The sequence below is a fragment of the Candoia aspera genome, chromosome 8 (genome assembly GCF_035149785.1).
Source record: "Candoia aspera isolate rCanAsp1 chromosome 8, rCanAsp1.hap2, whole genome shotgun sequence".
Lineage (NCBI taxonomy): Eukaryota > Metazoa > Chordata > Lepidosauria > Squamata > Boidae > Candoia > Candoia aspera.
Window position 1 is genome coordinate 52526184 of NC_086160.1, and position 26653 is coordinate 52552836.

General features: G+C 38.0%; 1 protein-coding gene across 9 annotated transcripts in view; it reads left to right on the forward strand.

The window, feature by feature from the left end:
* Nucleotides 1-26653, forward strand: part of CAMK2D (calcium/calmodulin dependent protein kinase II delta) — a 136226-nt gene that overhangs the window by 70225 nt on the left and 39348 nt on the right. For 4 of the 9 annotated variants that reach the window (XM_063310618.1, XM_063310617.1, XM_063310619.1 and 1 more), the window contains exons 4-11: nt 7155-7209; nt 9600-9665; nt 11861-11933; nt 17429-17531; nt 18390-18473; nt 19577-19671; nt 24962-25084; nt 25892-25975. In XM_063310618.1, the coding sequence (XP_063166688.1) occupies nt 7155-7209; nt 9600-9665; nt 11861-11933; nt 17429-17531; nt 18390-18473; nt 19577-19671; nt 24962-25084; nt 25892-25975 (683 nt within the window). Of the gene's footprint in view, nt 1-7154; nt 7210-9599; nt 9666-11860; nt 11934-12939; nt 13013-17428; nt 17532-18389; nt 18474-19576; nt 19672-24961; nt 25085-25891; nt 25976-26653 lie in introns of those variants that run through there. The other 5 variants (XM_063310624.1, XM_063310625.1, XM_063310626.1 and 2 more) reach the window with 2 other exon arrangements.

Sequence of the window (26653 nt, forward strand, 5' to 3'; positions counted from 1 at the left end):
ATTAGATAAAATGCAAGCAAGCAAGCCAAACTGTTTGTATATTACCCAATAACTTAGAAAGATATGATCAGGAAGGAACTACCTCTTTTGGGAGGAGATGGGTGGTAGCAAAATTTGATAAATAAACAAATAAACAAGCCAACTACTTCATGGTCATTTTTTAAAAACCCAAAGTATAATAATAAACACATAGTATTCAGTGACAGAACTAGTCAGTAAAATTCTCCTGCAGTCTTGTTTTTATTATCTTATCTTGTTTTCATTCATTTCTTAAAGTGTTTTAATTGTGATATTTTTTCAACTATTGGTTGTATGCTGCCCAGAGTCATGTTTAGTGAGATGTGCAGCTATTTACATGTGATAAAATTAAATTAAATTAAATTATAAAACAAAACAAAACAGGGCCGCAGCTACAGTAACCATAGAATAGTTTGCAACCACAAGGGTTAAACCGCTGAGCTGCTGAGCTTGCCGATCGGAAGGTCGGAGGTTCGAATCCGCATGACGGGGTGAGCTCCTGTTGCTAGTCCCAGCTCCTGCCACCCTAGCAGTTCGAAAACATGCAAATGTGAGTAGATTAATAGGTATCGCTTCGGCGGGCAGGTAACGGCGTTCCGTGTAGTCATGCTGGCCACATGACCATGGAAGTGTCTACGGACAAATGCCAGCTCTTCGGCTTTGAAACGGAGATGAGCACCGCCCCCTAGAGTCGGACACGACTGGACTTAATGTCAAGGGAAACCTTTACCTTTACCTATACTTCAGTATACATGAAAAACAGATAAAGATTTCCATATGATAAGTTGATTATCATCATTATTAGCCCAGTACCTAAATGGATTCATGCTGGTTTGTGACCCCACCAAATCAGAAGCAAGCACTCATGGAAGTGGTTCAGAGAGAAAAAGTGGAAGAGGAGATGCAAATCAAGAATTGTATGTGCACTTAGCTTTATCTATAAAACTATTTTTGTGCATCTTCCAAGACAATGTACAGCTGAAACCTTTAAAATAATAAACAGTGAAAATGTCACAGGAATGTGCAGCTCATCCCAACCAAAGGGAAAAAAGGTCCTTTGTATCTTGTATGCTATACCTCTCAGCACTCTTGAAAGAATTTACAGCTGCATGATCCCAGGGCAATATGTGTTTGAATTAAGGAGCAGAATCAGGATAGTTGCACATCTGTATTCCTGCTGAACTTACAATCTCAAAGTGGTACAAAGTGTACAACTCTTATTTGGGAAATGTCCAAGATGAGATAAGAAACAAAACATTTCATTGTCTCTCTAAATTATTCCCATTGGTAAAGGGACATAACTGCCTTGGTACTTACAAATAAATCAATGTATAAAGTGAGTTTTACTAATCCATATAAGGCAACTACCAACAAAGAGATAGTATATGATCACTTTCACCTGAAAATCAAATTTACTTTGAGAACTTTTATTGCTGCTGCTTTGTCATGTGCATTTAATGTCCTGCCCAGTGATGTTCTGTAATGGTTTCTGAAACATGGTATTTTCCTTCTATATAGTAGTTCATAATAATATTCCTAGATGAGAGTTAGATACTGATTTTGCTGCTCCTTTCTATAAACATCCAACTGACTTTTAAAATTGCAACATTTTCTTTTTTCAAAAAAAGGAAAACTTAAGAAAATCCAAACAGATCATTTGTTTTTACAATTAAATGTTCTTCTTAAAATGTTTTTACATGAAATGTTCTTTAAAATGAAATGATTTTATAGATCAATGTAGAGGTGAAAGGCATATACTCACCAGTACCAGTTATTTAAATAGTCAATTATGGCAGATGATTATACTTTAACTGCATTTTAAAGCATAATTTTTAAAAGGTAACTAATTCTCCCACGGATAAAAAGGGTTTCATAAGTAATAGATAGCATATTTCCTGGTCAACTATGGCAGTTGAAATATTTTCTAACTATGGTTAGAAGTTGCAGTAAAAATATTTAATGTCGTGTTAAATGAGGCTTTATGTGCTTTTTTTATGTAGAAAAGTGGGATTAAAATATTTTACATAAATAATGAATTTCATTTAAAAAGCCGTATGCCAGTGGACTAAAGCTTGATAAAATCAGTTTCTGAAGATTCTCAGATCTTGATTCAAAGGAAGAAGAAGCTGTCAGGAAATGTCTGCAATGACAGATAAGGATCTATTTTCCTCAGGACCCAGATTCTTCTCACACGCTGCTATTTCCTTTGACTTCCAAGGAAAATTGGCTTTAGTCGATAAAACTTACATAAGAAGTCTTAACCAAGTCAGAACTCTCTTTCTCTAGGACTTACATAAATTCCATTCATTTCACAGAGACACAATTGCCCTTTTCATGTGGCCATCCAGCTACACACAAGGAACACATTTCAGAGGACCTAAGATTGTGTTGCTTTTTGTATTTTGTATTTTTCTTAGATGCTGTGTCTCCATTTTGTTCTGGAACCAAAAGCCATGCTAAGAAGCATGTGGAGCAACAGCTGTATTACTGGTATTTTCATATGGTTCCTCTGCTGAATCATTTACATGATTCCTCTGGTAATTAGATTGTCAAGAATTTCCCAGACGAATACCAAGACCTGAGAATGTCTATTTGAGTGCAAACCACCACTGAATACTTTAGCAGGTTTATACAGTGAACCCTAGAATTGTTGCCTTACAAACCGGAATGCTTACCTATCATTTGACAATCTTCACACTGTCATGAGTTAGTTTGCACAGAAATGGAAGACACACGGCAAGAAACAAGTGAAGTACAAAAAGCATGTATTCACTATGCCCACTGCAACTCCAGCTTCTATGTTCTGTGCTCATTGTGTAGAATGGGCAGGTTCTCTCTGTCTGGTCCTGTGCAGCAGTCTCCAGAGTTCCTCAATTACCATAGTCAGTAGAAAGAATTCTGGAAGTAGAAGTAACACATTCAAAGGACTTGGTGCAGTGTGGTGGCCTTCAAGTCAGTTTTTGACTCCTGGCGACTCCGTGCAGTTTTCTTGGCAAGGATTTTTGGAAGTGGTTTGCCGTTGCCTCCTTCCAGGGCTGAGAGAGAGTGACTGGCCCCAGGTCACCCAGCTGACTTTGCGCCTATGGTGGGACTAGAACTAACAGTCTCCCAGTTTCTAGCCTGATGCCTTAACGCTCTGCCAACATTAACCACTACACCAAACTGGTTTTCATGTTTCCAATAGATGTGTTAATTAGCGAATGAAAACTGTAAATACAGACAGTGCAAATTGTCTGTTTTGAGGGATAGCATAGTGATGGCCTCATGGACCGATCAGTAGGTGCAGTGGAAGGTGCTGAACTGGAAATGGTTTGGAGATGCCAAGTAAAAAACTTCATGTCTGTCATTCCTGTCCTTTATTAACCAAAATTGAAAATTGCTTCTGCCAGCCATCAGTTCAATTTATTTTAGGAGCTCTTGCTAGGGCAGTGAAACATTTCTGTTTTTAACGAAGTTGTGTGGAAGTTGACTGCACAGTATTGACAACTGGAAGTGTAGTACCAAATATAACAGCAGTCATTTCCTTTCTTTGGTCTCAAATACTCTGTTTCTTCTGAGCTCCTTCCCCTTTTCTTTCTCCCTTCCTTTCTCTCTCTGTCTGGCATTAAATCTGGCATTTAATGTAGTAAAGCAGTTGCAGGCAATATGGAATGCGCAGGCAGCATGACCACTTACCAGGCTGTCTTACCCGAATTAATGTTTTAAAGCTTATTTTAATTATATAAAAAAAAACAAATAAAAAGGCAGCAGGCTTTCAGCAAGGCAGAGTACTGTAGCCTCTTGCATCATCAGAATTTTATTTTTGACAAAAGCCTCTGGGCCTCATATAAACTCCAAAAGCTTCCTTAAAAAACAAATATGGTGGTTGGTTACAGCCCAGTGCCGGAGAAATATCATTTGTAAACACACTGTATGCCTTTCTAGGACAGGAAGAACTTCAGAACTTAACCTCACCACTCCCTGTACATTATCAGTCATATTCATGCTGATTTAAAAAAATTATTTTTGCTATTGTAGTTCGTTTATTTACACTAATCATGTGTTAGCTACTTTAAAATGGCATGCTTGTAGAGAATATCCAGGTTCTTATTGTGATATGCATTTATTTCTTAAACATAATGAACGAAAAGAGGAAAATAAACTTTAAAAATTAATGAAATATAAAATATTAGTTTTTGGAGCAGATTGTTCTTGGTTCGAAATGTTCTCAAAACAGAAAAAGCTAATAGTTTTATAATTATTATTTTAAAATCTTCATATTCTTTTAAGTTTTATGACCAGGAAATAAAGCTGTGTTGGCTAGTAGAAAAAAATACAAAAGATAGCATTAATATTGGTGCAGGGACTAAAGGAAGAACTAGCATCAGGCTACAGTTAGCATAATGGAGTAGTAATAAATTGTGCAGCAGCTTGTTTTGGTAGAATCAGAGTGTTGATTTTGCATTTGCACACAAGAATGGAAAATCAGTATTAGAAGTTTGTCACTAATGTAACAGCACTGTTGGATTCAACTTACATACATTTTAAAGCCCCCCCCTTAAAACTTTCATTATAGAAAATAATGGGAGAATAACGTATTGATGTGTTATATTTTCACATGTTCATAGAAACATGTGATCCCTGAGCTGGTCATTTAGGCTATTGACTCCAAACCCCTCTCAATACTGTACTGAAATCCCAATAAAAATATCCTGGATGGATGGCTATCTAGCTTTCACTCATCCAGTCAAAAGGAAGTCATCAGTCTCTTTGTAATTGGTTCCACTATCAAACTAATCTACTGTTAAAAGATTTTTTTTTTCTAAAAGGTTAAACATACCCTGTTCCCTCAATCTCACTCCATAAAATTTAGTTTCTAATCTCCTGGTCATTCTCATTTCCTTTCTCTACACTTAACCTTGCTTTGCTTGTCTTAAAATACTATCTATTTTATTTTATTTTATTTTATTTTATTTTATTTTATTTTATTTTATTTTATTTTATTTTATTTTATTTTATTTTATTTTATTTTATTTTATTTTCCCACTGCCCATCTCCCCCCAAAGGGGGGACTCTGGGCAGCTTACAACAAAGATAAAAACATTAAAATACCATAAATAAATACAAATATATATTAAACATAAATACAATATAAAATCCAGATGACAATAATATTTGGAATATCACTCATGTGTATCTAAAGGGGCCATTTTAGGGCACTAACCATCTCCAGGTGTTATTACTTCTGTCCCACCCCAAGCGAGATGGCAGAACCAAGTCTTCAGTTGTTTTCGGAAGGCCGCAAGAGATGGATCTGTCTTATCTCTGGAGGAGGAGTGTTCCAGAGGGCGGGCGCCACTGCGGAGAAGTCCCGCTTCCTGGACTCCACCAGATGGAATTCTCTTATAGACGGAGTCCGTAATGTGCCCTCTCTGCACCATCAGGTGGGACGGGTTGATGCAATGGGGATGAGACTGTCCCTCAGGTACCCTGGACCCATGCCATGAAGGGCTTTAAAGGTATTAACCAACAACTTGAATTGCACCTGGAAGCAGACTGGTACCCAGTGCAGCTTGCGAAGCAATGGTGTAAGATATGCCGATCTAGGGGCACCAAGAATTGTCCGTGCGGCTGCATTTTGGACCAATTACTCTTGTCTTAAAATGCAATTTCAAGAAAGCATGTGACAAATATTACATGAAATACTGATTAACAAGCTAGTTAAGTTGGGAGTAGATGACATAGACATTAGGTGGATGCACAGCTAACTTAGAAATTAATAGTGAAAGAAGTCAGGTGGTTCATAATATGATGCAAAGAACTTATTTTTTTCCTTCTAGTCATGTGATTCCCATATGAACCAAGTATTTGTACTGCTGAAGACAGTAAAATGCCTGTATTCAGGCTGGATTTCAGTACAGGTGGGGGACCCAAATGATAATTCAAAGAAGTGACAGGGCAAAAGCAAAGAAGTCCCACCCACACTGCTTGCCACAACATATCTTTTCCTCTTCCTTTTTCAAAATATGTATAGTTGGGAGGGGGTGGTTAAATATAAGTTACAGGTTTTCATTGTTTTATTTTTACTTTTAAAATATAGTGTTATTTTCTGAAACAAAATAGTACCTATTCCGAAGTAAGAATATGGCTAACTGAAGGAGTGATCGTGATTGTGGTGATGGTTATAAGATCCTCAAGTGCAGGGCCTAACACTGTTTTGCTGTATCGGTGTCCAAATGTTATTTATGGAAGAACCATTCACTGTGGGAAGGTGCAGGTGAGGGCTATGCATGTATTGTGGGTTCAGCTTTCAAGACACAAAATGGTTTTCTGTTATTGCATAAATTCCACTTACCATAAAGAGGCTGTCACTTAAACAGAAGAGGTTTTTGTAAGTGGGAATGTATGCATTTCTACCTAGGAGTCAAATGGATACTTGATAAAACTAATTACTCACTTGGAAGGTCAGATCACTGGTTTCAGCTCTCAGAAATGTGTTTTGAACCAAGGCTTGGCTCATTTCAAGCTTGAACCTGAAAAATGGAAATGTGTGGCAGTTACCCTATACAGTGGCTCTTCTCCCCATATAAATTGCCATGCATTGACTTAATATAAAACAAAATGTTTTGAATTCCAGATACATTCCTTTCTAGCTAGAACAAAGTGCTTTTGATAGACTCACTGCAAAAGCTGTGAAAGATAATGTACCTTTGTTTTTGTATTATATCTTCTGCATGTTTTCATTTTTAAGGTAATGGTTGAGCAGTTTATTCTGTTTGCTACCCAGTAGTTGTTGACACTTGAAACATTGTACAGTATGTGCTGATTCTTATTTAATGGGTTCAGGAAAAACATTTTTTTCTTTAATGTATAGATTGACTTACTTAGGCCTCCAAATAGCTATCAGAACTGCAATTTAATCTGCAAAGATTTATGTATGTAAAGGGCATATAAATACATCGAATGTTAGTCTATAACATTTATAGATAAATGGTAAGATACTGCAAATGTATCTGTTTTGCATAATGGCAGTGTTTCCAATTGAAGGTTGGAAAATAGTGGAATATTATTAGATGTTAATAGAAGTAGAAGGAAAGGATAATAAAATTAGGAGAACCTAGAAAAAAACTAGAAAAATCTCTCTCTTCTTTCAACAGTGCGACTTCATGACAGCATATCAGAAGAAGGATTTCATTACCTAGTCTTTGATTTGTAAGTCGACTTGCCTGTTTGCTCTGTGTGTCACAGCATTTAATACATAAAATGAAATACTACGTCATGTTAATGAAATACTGTGTCATGTGAACAAGATTAAAAAGAAACGGAGCGGATATTGCCAGACACCATAAACAAGCCTAAAAGCACACTAGCCTATGTGGCTCCGCAGAAGCCGTTGTTCATGGTGTGCACTTACAGTGCAAGCCACCGATGGCCATATCCTACCTGCAAGGGAAGCCAGTCCATTCCAGGTAACCCAGGTTCACCATGTCAAAACAGCATCACTGTGAAGGGTTAAGTAAAATCCATGTTTATAACTACTGTTATCTATTTACGGAAAATAGATAAACTTTGATGAACTTTCTCAGGGGGATTCTCTAAGAATGAAGAAAGGATTATGAAAAACTCTGCCTTTAACAAGATAAAGTATATAACACCTAATATTGATGCCTTGACAATAGACAATAGAATAGACAGTACTCTAATAAGGAATAACAGGAAACTGTGGTCTGTCCATTCTGATCAGTTCCTGGTTTTGCTTGGAGATAAACCAGAATTTCCAGGTTAGCAAAGCCAAGATGTTTTTTGCAGCAACAGGTAAGCAATTTTGAAGAGAAATGAGGAGCAAGCATACTAGCAACACAATAATAATATTACATCAGAAATAGTCTGTTGTATGGTTAAAGTTATTTATATTGTTTTGTGTGAGTTTTCCATTCTTTTATCCAGACAGATCAAAATACTTCAAATAAACAAAACTCCTCAAGCTAATATATGACAGCATTACAATATAAACAGATGGGAAATGTTGAAAAAAAGTTATATTATAATAGTCTAAATTAGAAAATAATTCCAAATGTATATATTTTTTATACTGCAGACCTGTTTACAGAAGTGTTTCAGACTATGTGATTTACTGAAACTGTAATAAAAAAAGAGGTCACTAAACAAAAAATACATAATTGCAGTTAAGTAATAAGGCTCCCTTTCACCCAGTTATATCCAGGTTTGAAAGATGTTTTTATAAAGAATTGGTCTTTTGTTTATGAAGCACATTTCTTTTGCTGAAAACACTATTGAGCAAAATGTAAAGGTCATTAAGTGGGCTTGTTATTGCCTTGAAAAGTCTCATTTCAGACCTCACAGAACAATGTTCTGAACTAAATTAAAAAGAAAAATGAAAACCCTCATTTTAACATTATCTGCCTAGTAATATAAATTGTTTTCTCTCAATTCTTTATTGGATCGTTTATTTAGACTTTTTAAGAAAAAAACTACAGCTAATTATTGAAGTTCATATGTATGAAGGGTTTTATATAAAATTCAATGCAAAATCATTAAAAAAAATTAATGTGACTTGAGGAGATGAGCATTTTGCAGTAAAGCCAATGGAATGTGATCCTGCTTCCTATCTTGGAAAAGCATCAAGTTAACAGTTGAAATAAAATAAGAGCCAAATAGAGCTGGTACCTGATCCAAAGTGATGGAGTGGCAATTTGAAATGCTATAAATCCTTACAAGGTAATCTTTTGCCATATCCAGCAAAAACAGACAGCAGCACTAGACAAACTAACAAATTGTGTAGTTCATCATTTATGTATTATATTATAGAGGTCCCACAATGAAATACACCAACTCATTCATGATTTTTCATGCAGTTTTAGAAAAAAAACAGTAAAATAGGCCATCCTTTTGGGAACTATATGCTGAAGTCCAGAACAGTGAATGACTGAAACACCGTACTGCTAAGGAAAGGTTCATGCTTTATGTAGGCAAAAATTTGCCTGTGCAGAAAATTTGGAAGTCAGTAGATTTTAAAAATGTTATGTGCAAGTGTGGTAAACATTTATTTATTAAGGTTATACACATTATCTGTATCCAGAACTGAGTCTGGCTGCAGATCCTTCATTGTATGAAGCAGCCACATAATTCAGTATTTGCAAAACTTGGGTAAAAATTACATTTCTAATTTAGTTTTCTTTGTGGAGTCCTTGGTTCTCTTTGAGCTGCAAGCTTGGTTGTTTGCTTGCAGATGTTTCATTACCCGACTAGGTAACATAATCAGTGCTAGTGAGTGTGGGGTTTGCTCCCTGTTTATTATATACAGTAGCTTGCCCTGCCAGTGTGGGTGGGAGTGTGGTTTTCTCCTTAGTAGTTCCTTGGTAGTTCCTTGATTAGGGTATTGTTTTCTGCTTAATTGTTTGTCTGGTGTTATTCCCTGCTGATCTGGGTATTGGTTGCAGGAGGGGATGTGTTTGGGTCTTTGTTTTCTTCTTAGCTTTTTTATTGCCTCTTTTGAATGCTGTGTAAATATGGTTTATTTCTATGTGTCTGTTGATGGCTGAGTTTTGTTTTTCTGTAAACATGTTTTATGTTATTAATAGAGTTACCGGAGGTGAATTATTTGAGGACATTGTTGCGAGAGAATATTACAGTGAAGCAGATGCAAGGTCAGTGCTGAATTTTCAGAAAAAAATAATCATCGTTTCTGTTGTTGTTTTTTTAAAGAAGACTTACTTTTAATACTTGAATTTAGTGTAATACCCTGCAACAAATTACAGTAACGTTTCTTGGATTATATGTAATCTTGGAAAACAGTACTCATTCAGCATACAGGGATTTCACTTGTTTGCTCTTGTGGAGAGTCTATTTTTAGGTATTGTTTCCACAATACATTCTCATTGGAACATTGCCATATGAGAATTTGGTTCTACAAATAAATGTACTTTTGTTATTCTATGGGTTGGTATCTTTCCTCTTACATTAGGAACACTTAACATCATTTCATTGTGATGTCGTTACACTACAGCATATGATGCTAGTAAAGTGTGGTTTTTCCTTCCTCCAGTCCCACCCAAAATATCCTACCTTACAAAAATGATTGTATAGAAGTTGAATTATTCCTGAGAGAAAAAGGAAAAAAATCAGTATGGCGGTGATTGATTTGCTCATGTAGCAAGTTCTGTATTAGTTTGTGTTGGAATCTTTAGAAGGGGAAGGGGTGACACTTCTCTGAACAATTTGCGTCCACTAAAATCAAGGAGGCCAGCAAATTCTGAAAGACTCCAAAACTAATGAGTTCCAACACCCTGACTAGCCTGTGTATGAACCCCCCCCCCCGCCTGTTTTTGTCTTTTCCATTGCAGACAGATGGAGAACTGAGTTCGTGTGGCTTTATTCTTTGCCTGCCATCTAGCAGTGATATCAGAGTAATGTTCCGTCTTTTAGGCCTATTGACACCAATAAAATGTCCACCTATGGCTGTGAAAGCAAGGAATTATTGTTTACCTTCTTCAGACCTGAACTCAAAGCATCTAAAGGCCCATATTTAATTTGTTGCCTATTTTTTCTATATTTAGCAAGTGTGTAATAAAAATAGAGATTGAGGTAGAGAGAGAGATAAATAAATGAATGGGTTGAAGGCAGAGTGTCATCTCTAATACCAAAAAGGTTGCTTCTGTTCATGAGCAGAATTATCTGCTGGAGGAATGGAGAAGTTATTTTTGCTGACTCTACTTTCCCCAAAAGCTTCATGGCAGCACCCATTCAAGCGCTGTGAACTCTGCAAAAGAGCACTGTGGGGTTGTGCAGCCGAAGAGGGAGAAAGAAATACCTCTTCTTCCAGTGGGGTTGTCTACTGAAGAAAGTCCCACCCCCCCAGGAATTCTGTATCCTACTAAATCATGTTCGGATTCTCCCCATTTTTTTTTTCAAAGATGACTGCTAATAACTGACTGCTACAAATGCAGTTTTCAATTAAACACACTGATTTTTTTCCACATTTTCTGTTCTATTAAACTGTTTAGTCTTCAAGGAGTTTTGTGCTTTTCTTTTGTTTTCTGTTTTACTGTTCCCTTTATGTTCCTGTATAAAAATGTTGTATATATGTTGGAGTTAAACATGAGAAGGGAATGCACACAAAGATAGCCATTATGCCATTAATTAATATATGGAAAACATGCATATATTAGAAGGATTTGCATAGAAATGTGTCTGTTTTTCAATTAATATACATTCTCTCTTAGTCACATTGGACAATAGAATATAGCCTATGCTGGTTAGCAAATATTCATGCTTTCCAAGTGAATATGCACACTCTCCAGATTGTATAATAACCACAACTTCATACTGTATTTTCCAGTATCATTCTAGTTAATAAGCCAAATTCTTTGTTGGTCACTCTACATATTATTGCCCATAGTGGCCAGTGTTTACACACGTTCTCTATGCTATTTATGTTGACAACATTTACACTGCACTGCTAACCACAACAAGCCTATATTATTTACTATAGTTCTATCACCTAGTATATGTTTAATTTTTCCTCTCATAGTTCAGCAAAAATTCCACCAAAAGCTTATACCTTGCAGCATTATATGTTATATGTTAAATGTCATTTCTTTTGGTTCTCTTAACAGTTTTCCTAAAGAGAAAGAGAGAAATGCTATGTTTCAGTTCTGTTTGTAAATAAAACCTGTCCAAAAATGTGATTTGATTATTTTAATTTATTACTATTTTAATTTATTTTCATTATTATTATTATTATTATTATTATTATTATTATTATTATTATTTTCTGTATTTAATGTGATTATGTGCCTTAAAATGTTTTTTCCCCTCCCATTCTGCCCTTGTATCTTTGCAGTCATTGTATACAGCAGATTCTAGAAAGTGTTAATCATTGTCACCTAAATGGCATAGTGCACAGAGACCTCAAGGTCAGTATCTGGTGCCCCATAGGTTTGCTAAGAAGTTTTTATTATTTATTTTGTTTCTATCTCTCTTCTTCTTCTTTTTTTTCCTTCCTGGCTTGAGTTTTAAGGGTGGGTCGGCTGAGAAGTTCCCTTGGCTATCCCTCCTCACCCTTAATATGAGAAATGGATAATGCATGATGCTGCTTTCCACTTTGCAAGTGTCACAGGTCTAATGTCCATCACAGAGAAAGGTAGAATAGGTACTGCTAAGACAGTGACCTTCCAAGGGATGTGGTAGGTGCAGAAGAACTCAGGATCCTTTTTGGAAGGAGATTTCATCCGTCCTGTAGCCGGTATCTGTGACTGACCTTTGTCTGTGATAGATGTTAGCCTGCAGGTTTAAAACACCACTTCTGTTCAGAGACAATGGGTTATTGTAGCAGAATGACCAGTTATGCATTGCTCTGCTAGAGTAGGATAGATTCCCTCAGGCAAGAGTGATCAAATAATTGCTTGGCTAAATGAAACCATGAGGGGTGAATAATTTATCTCAAATACAAAGCTACTTAACGTAAATTTACTTTCAGGGTTGCTGGTGCAAAAAGGCCTTCAAGGCAAGTAAGGGAGGGAAGGAACAAACTCCACCAGATATTTAACCCAAGTTTGTAAAATGGTTTTATCAGAACTGATATGCTTTCATTGTCTACCTATCAGCATATTATGTACATTCCCAAGAATAGGTCCTACAACCCTTCTTTTGAGGTTGAGCCTAAACCAATCCCTATCCCTCCTGTTACTGCTCTACATAAAAATGGGGTAGACCATGCATGTACTTTACAGTGCACATTCACAGTGTCTGAGGAAGTAGCTGTTCTAGCGGAGGAATGCAGGTCCATACGTTTTTGAGAGGTTGTGAATCACAATCTCAGCTTGTTCATCATTTTGCACTTTAACCCAGTCTCACTGAGGTTATACAGACAGTGAGTGTACAGCTTCAAACTAATATACGCCCCCTGGTGTTTGCATGCAGTCATTGCATTCAGCAGATCCTGGAGGCTGTGCTACACTGCCATCAGATGGGCGTAGTCCATCGGGACTTGAAGGTGAGTAATGCTGTGGGGGAAGATAATCATACTACACAGATTCAAAGCACTACATAGCTGCATTTTTGCATCTAGAAGCAAGGAGACATCCACTGATTGTTTTGCAGGTTGTTCATGATTGCAGAAACAGTCAACTACTTTTCTCTTGCAGATTTAGGATTATTGTGATACTTTGCTTATTTTATTCCCACCCCACCCCCACCCTCTACACATTAATTCAGCTATGCCAAATATGGCTAAGGTAATCAGTTTTTACATATGATTAGCTTCTTTAGTTTTTTCCTAATGTAACCATTGTTGACCAGCAGTTCTAGCTGATTTTTAAATCTTATTTTTACAATTTAAAGAAACAATTTATGGAGACCTAAAATATACAGTGAGAGCCAATTTGGTCTAGTGGTTAAGGCAATGGGCTAGAAACCAGGAGTCTGTGAGTTCTAGTCGCACCTTAGGCATGAAAGCCGGCTGGGTGACCTTGGGCCAGTCTCTCTCTCTCAGCTCTAGGAAGGAGGCAATGGCAAACTACTTCTGAAATCTTGCCAAGAAAACTGCAGGGACTAGTCCAGGCAGTTGCCAAGGATTGGACACGATTGAACGGCGCATATATATATATATATATATATATACACACACACACACACACACACACATACATACACATACATACATACACACACACACACACACACACAAACACATACACATACACATAGAGTAGCAAAGGTAGAACAGTAATAATGAATATGAACAAATGGTTTGCCATTCTTTTGGAAGTTAATACAGGTACTTTCACGCACACATACGCATGCACACAATTTTTCATAAATTTAGAACAAAAATGTTTTCTATTATATTTTACAAAGTAAAACAGTAATATCTAAAATGCCCAGTTGGAAAACTAAGCAGAATATCATGGAATCTTTTAAAGCAATTTCTTTCATTTCCTACCTATTTGGATGAGAGCTGTAATAAACTGTACAGCTGCCCATTATTCTCACAACACAAACATTTTCAAAAGGAAATTCAGACACAATGGGGCCTCTGGCATTCACTAATATATTTGATACTGTGTACATTAATCATAGCAAATCTGCGTAGCTCACTTTAGATAATAGTAGTTCCTCCTGACAGTTATTTGGAACGGTTCACTCCCAAACTGGATATTGTATACATTTGAACATATTCTGTAGTGATTTATGCTCTGTGTGTTATGTTGTTGTATTTATGACAATATATTCATTGTCTAACCTTGACAAATACCCAACACAACCTTGCACTGGGTGAGGAAATTGGGGAGGCTAAGTGTGCATCTATGTCTGTACATTATTTCTGATAATAGTCCTAAATATGCTTTGGACTAAAACCCATATTTTATGATGCATGAAGTGATTGCCTAGATGGCAAGGATACACACTCAGAGCACAAAAAGACAGAATGAAGACATGTATGTGTATTGGTGTGTATAATTGTATATAGTTTGTTTTTTTCTGTAATCAGAGAACATTTATTTATTTATATGCTTGCTTTCCCAGGTGTCCATTTCATGCACACGCAAGAGTCTACATCACAATTTATTTGTTTAAAACAACCCAAGATTCTCTGCAGAATTTAATGCAAAACAAAGAATTAATTAAAATTATCTCCCATTAGAACAATAGAATAGATCTCTCCAAAGCCAAGTACCATTACGACTGCAGTTTCCGTAGCTAATCCTGCAGAATATCTAAGAAATATGAAAAGACTTCCTTAATATGTTCCAAATTATACAAAAGGAAATCTTTCCAAGGCTGTTGGATGTTTTTGTTAAAGAAAAAGTACTTTAAGGAACAGAAGTCCTTGCTTTCAAAAACATAATTCTTGCCACCAACAGAGCAATGCTGTATATGCAGTAAATGATTTCTGTCAACATTCTGGGTTCTGTTTTGTTTTTAAATCAAAACCCTTCTTCAGGTATAAAACCTTAACTTTTTTATCTTGGATAAGGGGTTCTATAAATCATATACTGTTTAAATACCTGACTGTGTACATTTTTAAATCATTTTGCAAGGATAACATAAAACCTGGCCCCCAAAAGTTTCGAGAGGCTAATGACTTCAATCAGTCTTGCATTAGTGCTGAAACCCATTAAAACCAATAGACTGAATACAAATCTGACTCATATTTATAGAATATGATTAACAGGACTTAATTTCAACACAGCTATAGTTTTCTCTAAAGATGTAGCTTTGGATCTACCCAGTCAACTCAAGTACTTGTGACTATTTCCGTTTCTTTCACTGTCATAACTGGATTGGGCCGAATATCTTTTTCCAGAGGAATTGTACATCATACAGAAAATACCTGTTGTGACTTGTGGTTTTTTTAAAAAAAAATTCTTTTCATTTTGCCAGTTAGATCACCAACTACGTGGAATATAAACATAAACTTAAACCTGCAAGATTCTTTTAGGACATCCTTTGCACATATATAACACAAAATATGTTGTATGCCTGTTTTATTAATGTTATAATAAACAAGAGCAAGAATAAATTACTGTTTTCTGTCTACTATATGCACATCTGCAGCTAAAGTGCAACTTTGTGATCATTTTGCAAGGACTTGTTCCTTTCTTGGATGGAGTCTCAAGATTCCATGTCTGTTAAATCCCCCATATTTTTGTCCAATTGTCTACATTTGTCCCAACCTATTCAGAACTCATGCATGACAAATCTATTAACATTTCCATTGTCCTGAAATGGCTGATGCATGTTTTTTTAAGGGCATAATCAGCTGCCCAGAAGTCAGATGAGCTTGCTATTGAGTGTATGGCTGTTCTGTAAGGATTGAACCATATTTCTTTCCTTATGGCTATGATATTTGCTTTACATGCTTTATGTCCAAAGTTACTTGTTGACAATATTTAGTGGTTCTTACCAAGTGAGGAAGATGATTAGGTTGTTTTCTCAGTTCTGTGTTGTGATAGACCAAGGTATTTGCTTATGGGAAGAGTGTAAATGTAATAAAATGTACTCTAATCTGACATTACAGAGCCAGTTTGGTATAGTAGTTAAAGGCATCAGGCTATAAACCAGGAGACTGTGAGTTCTAGTCCTGCCTTAGGCACAAAGCCAGCTGGATGACCTTTGGCCAGTCACTCTCTCTCAGTCCTAGAAGGAGGCAATGGCAAACCACTTCTGAAAAACCTTGCCAAGAAAGTTGCAAGGACTTGTCCAGGTGGTCTCCGAGAATCAGAGATTCTGATTCTGAATGGATTAAAAAAAAAATCTGACATTATGAGAAGTTGCATTCCCAGCCACCTGGAAAATGTCGGTTTAGAGAGAAGCTGGTGTAACATCACAGCTCTTGCATAGGATTTTGAAAGTTATAGGTAGTAAAATATATCTATCTACCTATCTATCAATATATCTATCTATCTAATTTTTCCACTGCCCATCTCAACAATGATTCTGGGCGGTTCTCAGTGATTCTCAATGCTTTCCAAGAACTAATCTTTACTACCTTTTTTCTGCCGTAAAAGAGTCTTTACAGCTGAATTAGCCTGGCAAACTGCTTGTAAAATTGATTGCACTTTTTATAACTCCTGTAATAATCAAACTTTTTTTTTTTAAAAAAAGTTCAGATACCAAAAACAATATTGAGTATATTTGGATCTTATGAAGGGCTTCCATGTTAAGATGATCTTCACTATAATACAAACTAGATCCTAGGGCTATTGTAAATGAATTGCAAGAAATCTCTACAGTTTTATTTGTATCTTTCCTGCTATCCAGCGGTTATGTAGGTGTTGACAAGACAGATATAGGTAGTATTTCTAGGTAATTTATCCATTTTATAATAAACCATGTTTATGGTGTATCTATTTTCAATAAAGAAAAAGATTTGAGCCTTAGTCTGGATATCAGTGATTGGTTGTTATACCATAACTTTTCGTACAAGAGGAATGTGTTGAATAAGCATTCTGTGGGCCACGTAGTTCAGAATTCCACAACTGGTTTCTCCAGAAGTGTTGAAGAGCTGGGAATTCTGGGAATTTTAGGCCGACTAATCTGATGGGCATCAGGTTGGAGAAAGTTAATAATCCTATTATTGAGAAAAACTTCAGATTCTCAAGCAAAAGTTGTAGATGCTTGATAGACGAGTCTTAGAATCTTGTGGGTCTGTGCTGCTGATGTTGGGTTTCTATAGAGAATAGAGTTTTAAAACATGTACACAAGAAATCAGCCCTACTTTGAATAATTTGTGGGTTTGGGATCCACTTAAAAATTCTCAGAATCAAACATTTATTGCTTATCGTTGAAAACAGGAGAAGTGTGTTGTCCCTGTCTCCAACTTAATCTATCTAAAGTAAGTTCTGAGTTAAATATACTAACTTACCTTCTTCTTTTTCCTTTTTTTTCTCTTCTACCCTACATAAAGCCTGAGAACTTGCTTCTAGCAAGCAAGTCGAAAGGAGCAGCTGTAAAACTGGCAGATTTTGGATTAGCAATTGAAGTGCAAGGTGAACAACAGGCCTGGTTTGGTAAGAAAACATTTTCAGTTTTTATTATTCTTCCCTGTTTATCCTGCCATCCCTACACCATATTAAATTAGTGTTCCTGCAAGTGGAACATTAAAGAAATCTACTACAGATTTGCAAAAGTTGCCTCAATTGACACTGTACTATTGAACTAAGCTGTTCTAGCATCCATTTTTCTCCAGTCAGAAATCTACAGTAACTCCCCCAAATTAAAAGCATAAAATGCATGAAATAAAAAAGTATATTTCTGAAAATTGAATATAAAAAGCAGCAATGACTATTACCTGTAACTATATTTTAAAATAAGCTTACAATGGGGAAACATTTTTTTGAAAGTCCTGTATAAAAAGACTTTGAGAAAGTTAAAACTATGTATACATAAAAACTATGTATATAGGAGAAGTTGAAAGTACAAGTCCTACAAAATGTAGAAAGATTCAAATGATGGGATGTGATAAAAGTTGTGCAGTTATGCCAGAGGTCTTCTTTACTATTGAATCAGGAAATCATAAATTGGTTGTCCTTTTCAGTTCTCCAAAATATTCAAAGCCCAGCTAAATCCCTGGAGCATAAAACAAGATGAAATGGTAAAGAGGGAGGGAGGGAGAAATTCATATTGATAAAGGAACTGAATGGTTGGGCTTCTGTCTAAATGGACTTGCTTCTCCACAGATGAAAGCCCATAGTAGGTTTATGGAACTAATTCACAAATACCTCTATTACAAAAAACAAAAATACACAGGCAAAGCTAAGGTGAAATAGATAGTGATGATATAACCTAAACATAGATACATATTTTTAGAAATATGTATTATTCTGATTGGATGCTTTCTGTTTCCAATAAGCATACTTTGTTTTCAGGCTTTGCTGGTACACCAGGATACCTTTCCCCTGAGGTGCTACGAAAAGATCCCTATGGGAAGCCAGTTGACATGTGGGCATGTGGTAAGCTAGTTATGATTCTGGGGTGATGCTTTTTTTTGAAAGAGGGGGTGAGGTTTGGGAGTGTATTGCTATCCCTAAAACACTGTGCTTTATGGTACTTCTGTGTACATTTTAAAATATATATTTCATAATTATGCCTTCTTTTTTCCATTTTACTTTCTAACACCATGAGAATATTAGCAACCCATGAGAGATTGTGGAGAGGCTGGGAAAGGAAGGGAAGGGGGAATAGACATAATCAAGAGATGCTGGGCCCATCAGCTGACAGTTTATCTCCCAAATGGCAACTTAACCCATATAGGAAGAAAGTGGAAAAAGTGTTTCAAATCATTCAAAGATAGTTTGCCTTAACTCACTATAAATGAAAGTTGGAAGTTCTTCTTACCATTTCCATAATTATTTATTTATTCCTGACTAGCATTAAAGAAGAACCAGTTTGGTGTAGTGATTAAGGCATCAGGCTAGAAATCAGAAGACCATGAGTTCTAGTTCCATCTTAGACGCAAAGCCAGCTGGGTGACTGTGGGCTAGTCACTCTTTCTTAGCCATAGGAGAAGGCAATGGCAAACCACTTCCAAAAATCTTGCCAAGAAAACTGCAGGGACTTGTCCAGGCAGCACCAGGAGTGAACACTGACTTGAAGGCAACCCCCTCCCCCCCAAAATGTATTAAAATATCTTGTTGAAATATCTGTAGTGTTTGCTTCTTTGATCTTCCCCAGATGTATGAAACTTGACATACTGTAGCTTGGATCATCTGGATGAGCTCAGGCTCCAGCAGCACACACTAATAAGCAACACTGCGTTATTCTTCACTGAATACAAAATGATTAAAACATAGATCTGAAATTCAGGTCTGCCCCTAATTTCTCTAGCAAAGATGCTCATGTGGCTTCTGTGTGCCTGTATTTGGGTCCTTATATTCAGGAAAAGAAGATTCAGTGAAAGAAAATGCTGTTCTTTCCTCAGCATGCTGCTCTGATTAAAATTAGTGTCCATATGCCCCAAATGCTAGGAGATCTTCCATGTATCATCTCCTTCAGATAATCTTTATCTGTGTTACTTTGATTCATTGATTAGTTTAGTCCATTGGGAACTTTGCAGGTGTTATTCTCTATATCCTCTTGGTGGGATACCCTCCCTTTTGGGATGAAGATCAACATAGACTCTATCAGCAGATCAAAGCTGGTGCTTATGATGTAAGTAACATATGCCTCAATTTCTGTTTGTAAGTATCTGTGTTCTCTTACTTCCCTCCTCACCTCTGAAGTTATTCTGGTGATTGAATTTTTCCTTTATTGTATTTTCCTTTCTGGGCATAATGACACACTACTATTTAATACTCAAGAAACTGTGCAGACTTGAGTATTTATACTATGTACTTTAAGAGTAAATGGATGCATGATGACTGGCATGTGTAAGGAAATTTTAGTATGGCATATCCTATGTAGTAACGTAGTTTGATTTCTTTTAAAAGTAAATTCAAAAATTTATTTCAGAAACAATAAATAAATAATTTCATACATAAATCTCTACACAGCCATAGTTTCATTTTGGAATCAGGTATAGAGATAGCCAAAAGCCAGTTTGGTGTAGTGGTTAAGGCACCAGCTTAGAAACTGGGAGACTGTGAATTCTAGTCCCGCCTTAGGCACAAAGCCAGCTGGGTGACCTTGGGCCAGTCACTTTCTCTCAGCCCTAGGAAGGAGGCAATGGCAAACCACTCCTGAAATCTTGCTAAGAAAACTCCAGGGAGTTGTCCAGACAGTTGTCAGGAGTCAACATTGACTCAGAGGCATAACTCCCCCAAAAAAGAGAGATAGCCAAATTTTTTTAAGAAAGGAGTACACAAATTCATGGCTATTAATCTTCCAGGCAGCAAACCTTAAATATCAACTACTAAGGAGTGACCAGGTCTGTCACCCTCCTGTCAGTGTGTGTCAGTTGCCTGAATGGAGTCGGTTTGCCACTGTGTAACCAAACATGCTGGACCACCTAGGCCCCTGGCTGATCTAATAGAGCTCTTATGTTTTAAAATGAAGCTTCCACAGCTCCAGTTACCCACAGATTTACTGGTTTCCCTTTGATATACAGTATATGTTCAAGCAGTGTTTCTCAACCTTGGCATCTTTAAGGTGTGTGGACTTCAATTCCCAGAATTCCCCAGCCAGCCATACTGGCTGAAGAATTCTGGGAGTTGAAGTCCACATATCTTAACGTTGCCAAGGTTGAGAAACACTGTTTCCAGCTAATAGCAGGAAGCCATCTGTTGATTATTTAGATTCCTTATTTGAGCAGGAGGTTGAATTAGTGGTCTAAAATGACCCCTTCTAGCTCTAGGATTCTCTTGTTCTAACACATTGCCCTCCAGCTCTGTTGGACTACAGCTCTCATCACACCAATCACAGTGTCATGCTCCCCAATCAAATGTTCCCAGAATGGAGTTGACACGTGTTGGGACTTGCGAGTTAGCAGAATTGGGAGGAGGAACATGCCAGGAGTGTGAAAGCATCTTGTTTGGACTATCACTGGTATCCAAGGTCAAGCTACTAAGCCATTGAAGACTACCAAGCATGGAGCTGAACTGACTGGCATGAAGAGCGGGGCTGCATGCCTGAGAAAGGGGGGGGGGGTTGAATTCATTGGGCTGTTTAACTTGGGGAAAACACGGGAACTTTCATTTGCAACATTTTCACTGTTCTGTATGCTATACTCCATTAAAGCGATTTCTACTATAATCACGTATGAATCAAATTTGATGGCAGTTTGAGTAATACAGTCATTACACACGGTTAATGGGGGTGTAGTCCAAGAAAGCTGGAAGGTGCCCAGTGATGCTGATATAAATAAATATCCTCAGTATAGTTCTTCTGTTACCATATTATGTCCATCCCTGACAGACATCACTCCTTGACCACAGCTTCTTCCTTTATTAGGGCAACCAGTGTTTTCATACCTTATAGTTAGGTTACAGATTCCCACACCTTTAATCTGTCTTGATTTATTTACAAGTTGGCATATTCATTCATTCATTCCTAACATTTCTTCACTGCCCATCTTGCCAAAGAGACTCTGGGCAGTTTACGATCAGATTAAAATAATAAAAGATTAAAATACTATAAAAACAGATTCTGCATAAAAACGTAAATATAAATTATAAAACATAAAATCCAAGATGGAGAAACAACAGTCTCAGTAAAATTCCTCAGGGCCTCATCAAAGTGCCAGTCACCCCCATTATTGACTTTCCCCCCTCCCGCTCCAAGTGAGGTGGCAAAACCAAGTCTTCACTCCCTTTCAGAAGGCTGGGAAAGTGGGGGCCTGCCTCACCTCTGGGGTAACTTATTTCACAGGGCGGGGGCCATGGCAGAAAAGGCGTTCTTCCTGGACTCCGCCAATTGACAATCTTTCATGTACAGGGTCCGTAACATGCCCTCTTTGCCTGACTGGATGGGATGGGTCAATGTAATGGGGGTGAGGCGGTCTCTCAGGTAACCTGGACCCATGCCATGTAGGTCTTTAAAGGTAATAACCAACATCTTGAATTGGATCCGGAAGCAAACTGGGACCCAATGCAGCTTGTGCAGCAAAGGAGTTATGTGTGTCACCCTTGGGGCCCTCAAAACTGCTTGTGTGGCCGCATTCTGAACCAGCTGTCGCTTCTGGATACTCTTCAAGGGTAGCTCCATGTAGAACGTATTGCATAGTCTATATGGGAGATAACTAGGGCATGAGTGACTGAACGGAGGGCCTCCCGATCCAGGAAGGGGCTAACTGGCACACAACATGAAGTTGGGCAAAGGCTCCCCTGGCCACGTCTGCCACCTGCTCCTTGAGCAGGAGTCATGAGTCCAGGAGAACCCTCAGGTTCCGCACCGGGTCTTTCTGGGGCAGTGCAACCCCATCCAGAACCAAAGATGCTAAGTTCCACAGCCCACAGCCACTCCGTCTTTCCAGGGTTCATCTGAAGCCTATCGTTCCCCATACAGACCCCTACAGCCTCTAGTCACCGAGAGAGGATGGTCACAGCATCACTTAAGTCGTCTGGGATGGAGATTTACAGTTGGGTATCATCAGCATATTGATGATACCTCATCCTGTGGTGACAGATGATCTCACCCAACGGTTTCATGTAGATGTTAAAAAGGAGCGGAGACAGTACCGAATCCTGTGGCACCCCACAAAGGAGGAGCTGTGGGTCAGTTCTCTCACTCCCTATCAACACCTATTGGGACCGGCCCCGGAGGAAGAAGGTGAACCAGCACAAAACCATGCCACCCACCCCCAACCCCCTAAGCTGACCCAAAAGGATACCATGGTTGATGGTATCAAAAGCCTCTGAGAGGTCAAGAAGAACAAGGATGGATGCACTGCCCCCATCCCGCTCTTGCCAGAGACTATCCAAAAGTGCAACCAATGCTGTTTCTGTCCCATATTCGGGCCTGAAACCCAACTGAAAAGGGTCCAGATAATCTGTTTCATCCAGTATCCTCTGGAGCTGCAACGCCACCACTTTCTCAACCAACTTCCCTAAAAAGAGGAGGTGGGAGACTGGACAAAAATTGTCCAGTATGGCGGGATCCAGAGATGGTTTCTTGAAGAGGGGGTGCCCCAGTGCCTCTTTAAAGGCTGTCAGAAACACCCCCTCCTTCATGGATGAATTTGCCATCGCCTGGACCCAACCACACATCACTTCCCAAGCTGCCTTCACCAGCCAGGAGGGGCATGGATCTAATTGGCAAGTGGTGGCATTTACAGTCCGGAGGACCCTATCCACTTCCTCAGGCCCAACAGGATCAAATTTCCCAGATAACCAGGTAAGTACGTTCCACAGGCATCTCCACAGGCCATGCCCCATGCTTGGCATCCAACTTGGCACGAATCTGAATGATTTTATCCTCCAGATGCCTAGAAAACTCCTCTGTGTGGCCCTGTAGGTGGGTTACTGGGCCCACCTTCCCCAATAGGGATCAGGTGATCTTGAACAGGACCGCTGGGTGGCATTCTGTGGATGCAATAAGAGCTGAGAAATACCAGTGTTTCGCCGCTCTTACCGCCAGAAGGCAGGCCTTAGTAGCAGCTCTTGCTTGTGTTTGGTCAGGTTCAGTCCTTGTCTTTCTCCAGCGGTGCTCTAGACTTCTCTTAATTCTCTTCCGAACCCTCAGGTCCTCCATAAACCACGGGGAGTGGCGGGTTCAATGGGATATGTACATCTGGGGCAGAAAAATGTGAAATGAACCATGAGGAACTGGTTCGGCCTACGATGTTTCCATCCTATTTTCTTACTGCTCATAATTTTCAAGTCCAGCAATTGCAGCCACAAGAATCATTTAAAAAAATGATGGGAGAGAGTTTTCCCCCCACCCTGCCTTTTAAGCACTGATGCCTGTTGGAATGTATTTTCAAATAGACAAATGTCTCTTCTACAGCATGATTATCCTTCTTGTTATCTCTGAGGAGTCCATCATACAAATTGCTTTTCATAAAATAATAGCCTGTTTTCAGAAGGACAGTCAGTCTTGCAGGCTTCACCTATGCTGAAATGTATGTGATTGCTTTCCATAATCAACAGGCAAGACTCAGTGGCATACAATGGTCAATTCAGGAGTAGATTATCTTTCCCAATTGTCTGGAAGGTTATCTGAACCTATTACAGCTATTCCCTCTCTTCATATCACATACAATTCAATTTTATCTAGACTTGACTCAGGTTTTCTGTGTCTCAATTCAATACTAATTAATTTGTTTGTTTTCATTAGTGCTGTGCTGAACCATTCACTTGGATTTGAGTTGCTCAATTTGTGAGAGTAGGAGGAATTCATAGTGAGGTGAATGGGGAAAAAAGGAGTACAAATTCTACTTCACATTCATGGGAAGGGAGGGGAGATTACCATATTTGGTCAGTGGCCAGTGACTGTTTTCTTCTTATCATCTTTTTTTAATCTTCCTTTCATTACATATGGCAGTACAAGGGCTGTCGTCCATTTTTTCCCTACTTCTTTCTTTGAATGATCAGCTGATCGCGCAGTATTCAGGGGACCATTCTACACTCCTTGTCAAATGATGTTGTGAGAAAGAAGAAAGGGGAATGTGGAGAAAAGCTCTTGTGCTACTGCAAATATGCATAGAGATTTTTAAAGCAGAGAGAGAGGGAGAAAAGTCCCATCAGCCACCAACCCAAGTTACAGTAAGACAACCTCAAACGCTTCAGAGAATGATTTATTCCCTAGAAAAGAGGTACAACAATCTCTGCTTTCTTTTCAAGGAGTAAAGATCCCTGCAAATGCAGCCCCAGTTCAGTCTGACATGATTTTTATTGTATCTTTTATTTTCTTAAAATATGGCAAGGTAGTTAAAAGACATACTTATTTACCTAGTGTTTGATCAGAAGTCTTCTCGAGGGAGTTCACAAATTAAAGTTGGAAAAGAGTTCACCTCCATCAGGGTTGTGGTGTCTGTTTGATTTTACATGAGTGTGTGTTCTTCAAGTTTCCTTCTCCAGAATGGGATACGGTGACCCCAGAAGCAAAAGACCTTATCAACAAAATGCTTACAATCAATCCTGCCAAACGTATCAATGCGTCAGAGGCCCTCAAACACCCATGGATCTGTGTAAGCCATATTTACTTCATTAATTCTGTTCTGCTTGGCAGTCATCTGATTGGGGGCAAAATACAAGGTTAGATACTTGTTTACCACCACTGCCCCGGGTATTAACTATTTTGCAGTTACTGATTCCCTTCTATAAAACCTCACCTCAGTATTATAGCTTAGATTCAGACATGCAGATATTATACCATAGAGGTATCTTCCTTTGCTCTTGCAGAGTATTGGAATTCTGTAGTGCCAATATATGAAGTTTCTGTAAATAGTCATGTAAGATACAGCTACAGGTAGTCCTCATTTAGCAACTGCCTCATTTACCGACTGTTTGCAGTTAACAATGATGAAAAAGTAAACTTATGACCTATCATCACATTTACAATCTTTGCAGGTCTGTAAAGCAAAGGAAAGCTGAAGTAAGATCACAAGCACAGTAACATTTTCACTTAGCAACCACTTCACTTAATGACTGAGTTGCCAGCCCCAATTGTGGTTGCTAAACAAGGACTACCTGTACTTTTAGTCAAGCAACTAAATTGACCCTACAAAGCAGAGGGTATAAAAGCACAATATGAACACTAATCTGTGATCATCTTGAAGAAAAAAAAGGGTTCAGAGATCAGAAAGTCCCATTGGTAATCTAATACATTGCTTTATTTAGCAGTAACATGAATCAGGTTGACCTTAAATGGTGGGAAGGAGCATTGTTATACTGACTGGGAACTCTAGAATTGTCACTGACTTCTGGATGCATCTCCAAAAAACATTATTAATATGGAAGGATAATATAACATATACTCTGTTCTTGTCTTTCAGCAACGTTCTACTGTTGCTTCTATGATGCACAGGCAGGAGACTGTAGATTGTTTGAAGAAGTTCAATGCAAGAAGGAAACTTAAGGTAAGAGGGCAAGTTTTTCATGGACCCTTTTGTTTCCTTTATTGTTCTTTAAATAGCTGGTTGGGAAAATAGCATTCCCAAAAATGTATTCTAAGTAATCCATACAAATTAATTGTACATGCAAAAGTATCCAGTTACAATATATTGGCTTTTGTTCTTCTTCTTCTTCTTTGTGCAGACTTTATATTACATTGTTGCAGAATTTGGTATCGGTACTTCTTTGTTTTAGTATGCAGACTAATAAAATAAAGCCAGCTTCCCAATTCATATGTGCATATTCTTGCTCTCTCTTTTTGGGAGTACAGCATTCCTGGATACTGAAATAATGTAGCAGATACTGATAATCTGAAACTACATTTGTTTTAAGCCCTAGAGAGATTTTTGTCTCTGTTTTAATATTCCATTTCCTCTCTTTTCTGGGTGGGTCTGTATGTGTGCATGTACAGTATGTGTGTGTTGGAAGGTGGAAGGAAGTTTGTGTTCACAGGTGAAATTGAAGACAAATGCAAACATACCTCCCTTTTTAACGTAAATTGTAGTGCTCTTTTTTCCCCAAAGAGTACCAAGTATTGTCAATTTATCTTTTTAACAGGGAATACAACTGACACATACTTTTACTATATTTTAGAGCAAAAACTCAACAAACATCAGAAGAAAAGTATGCAGTTTAGTATATAT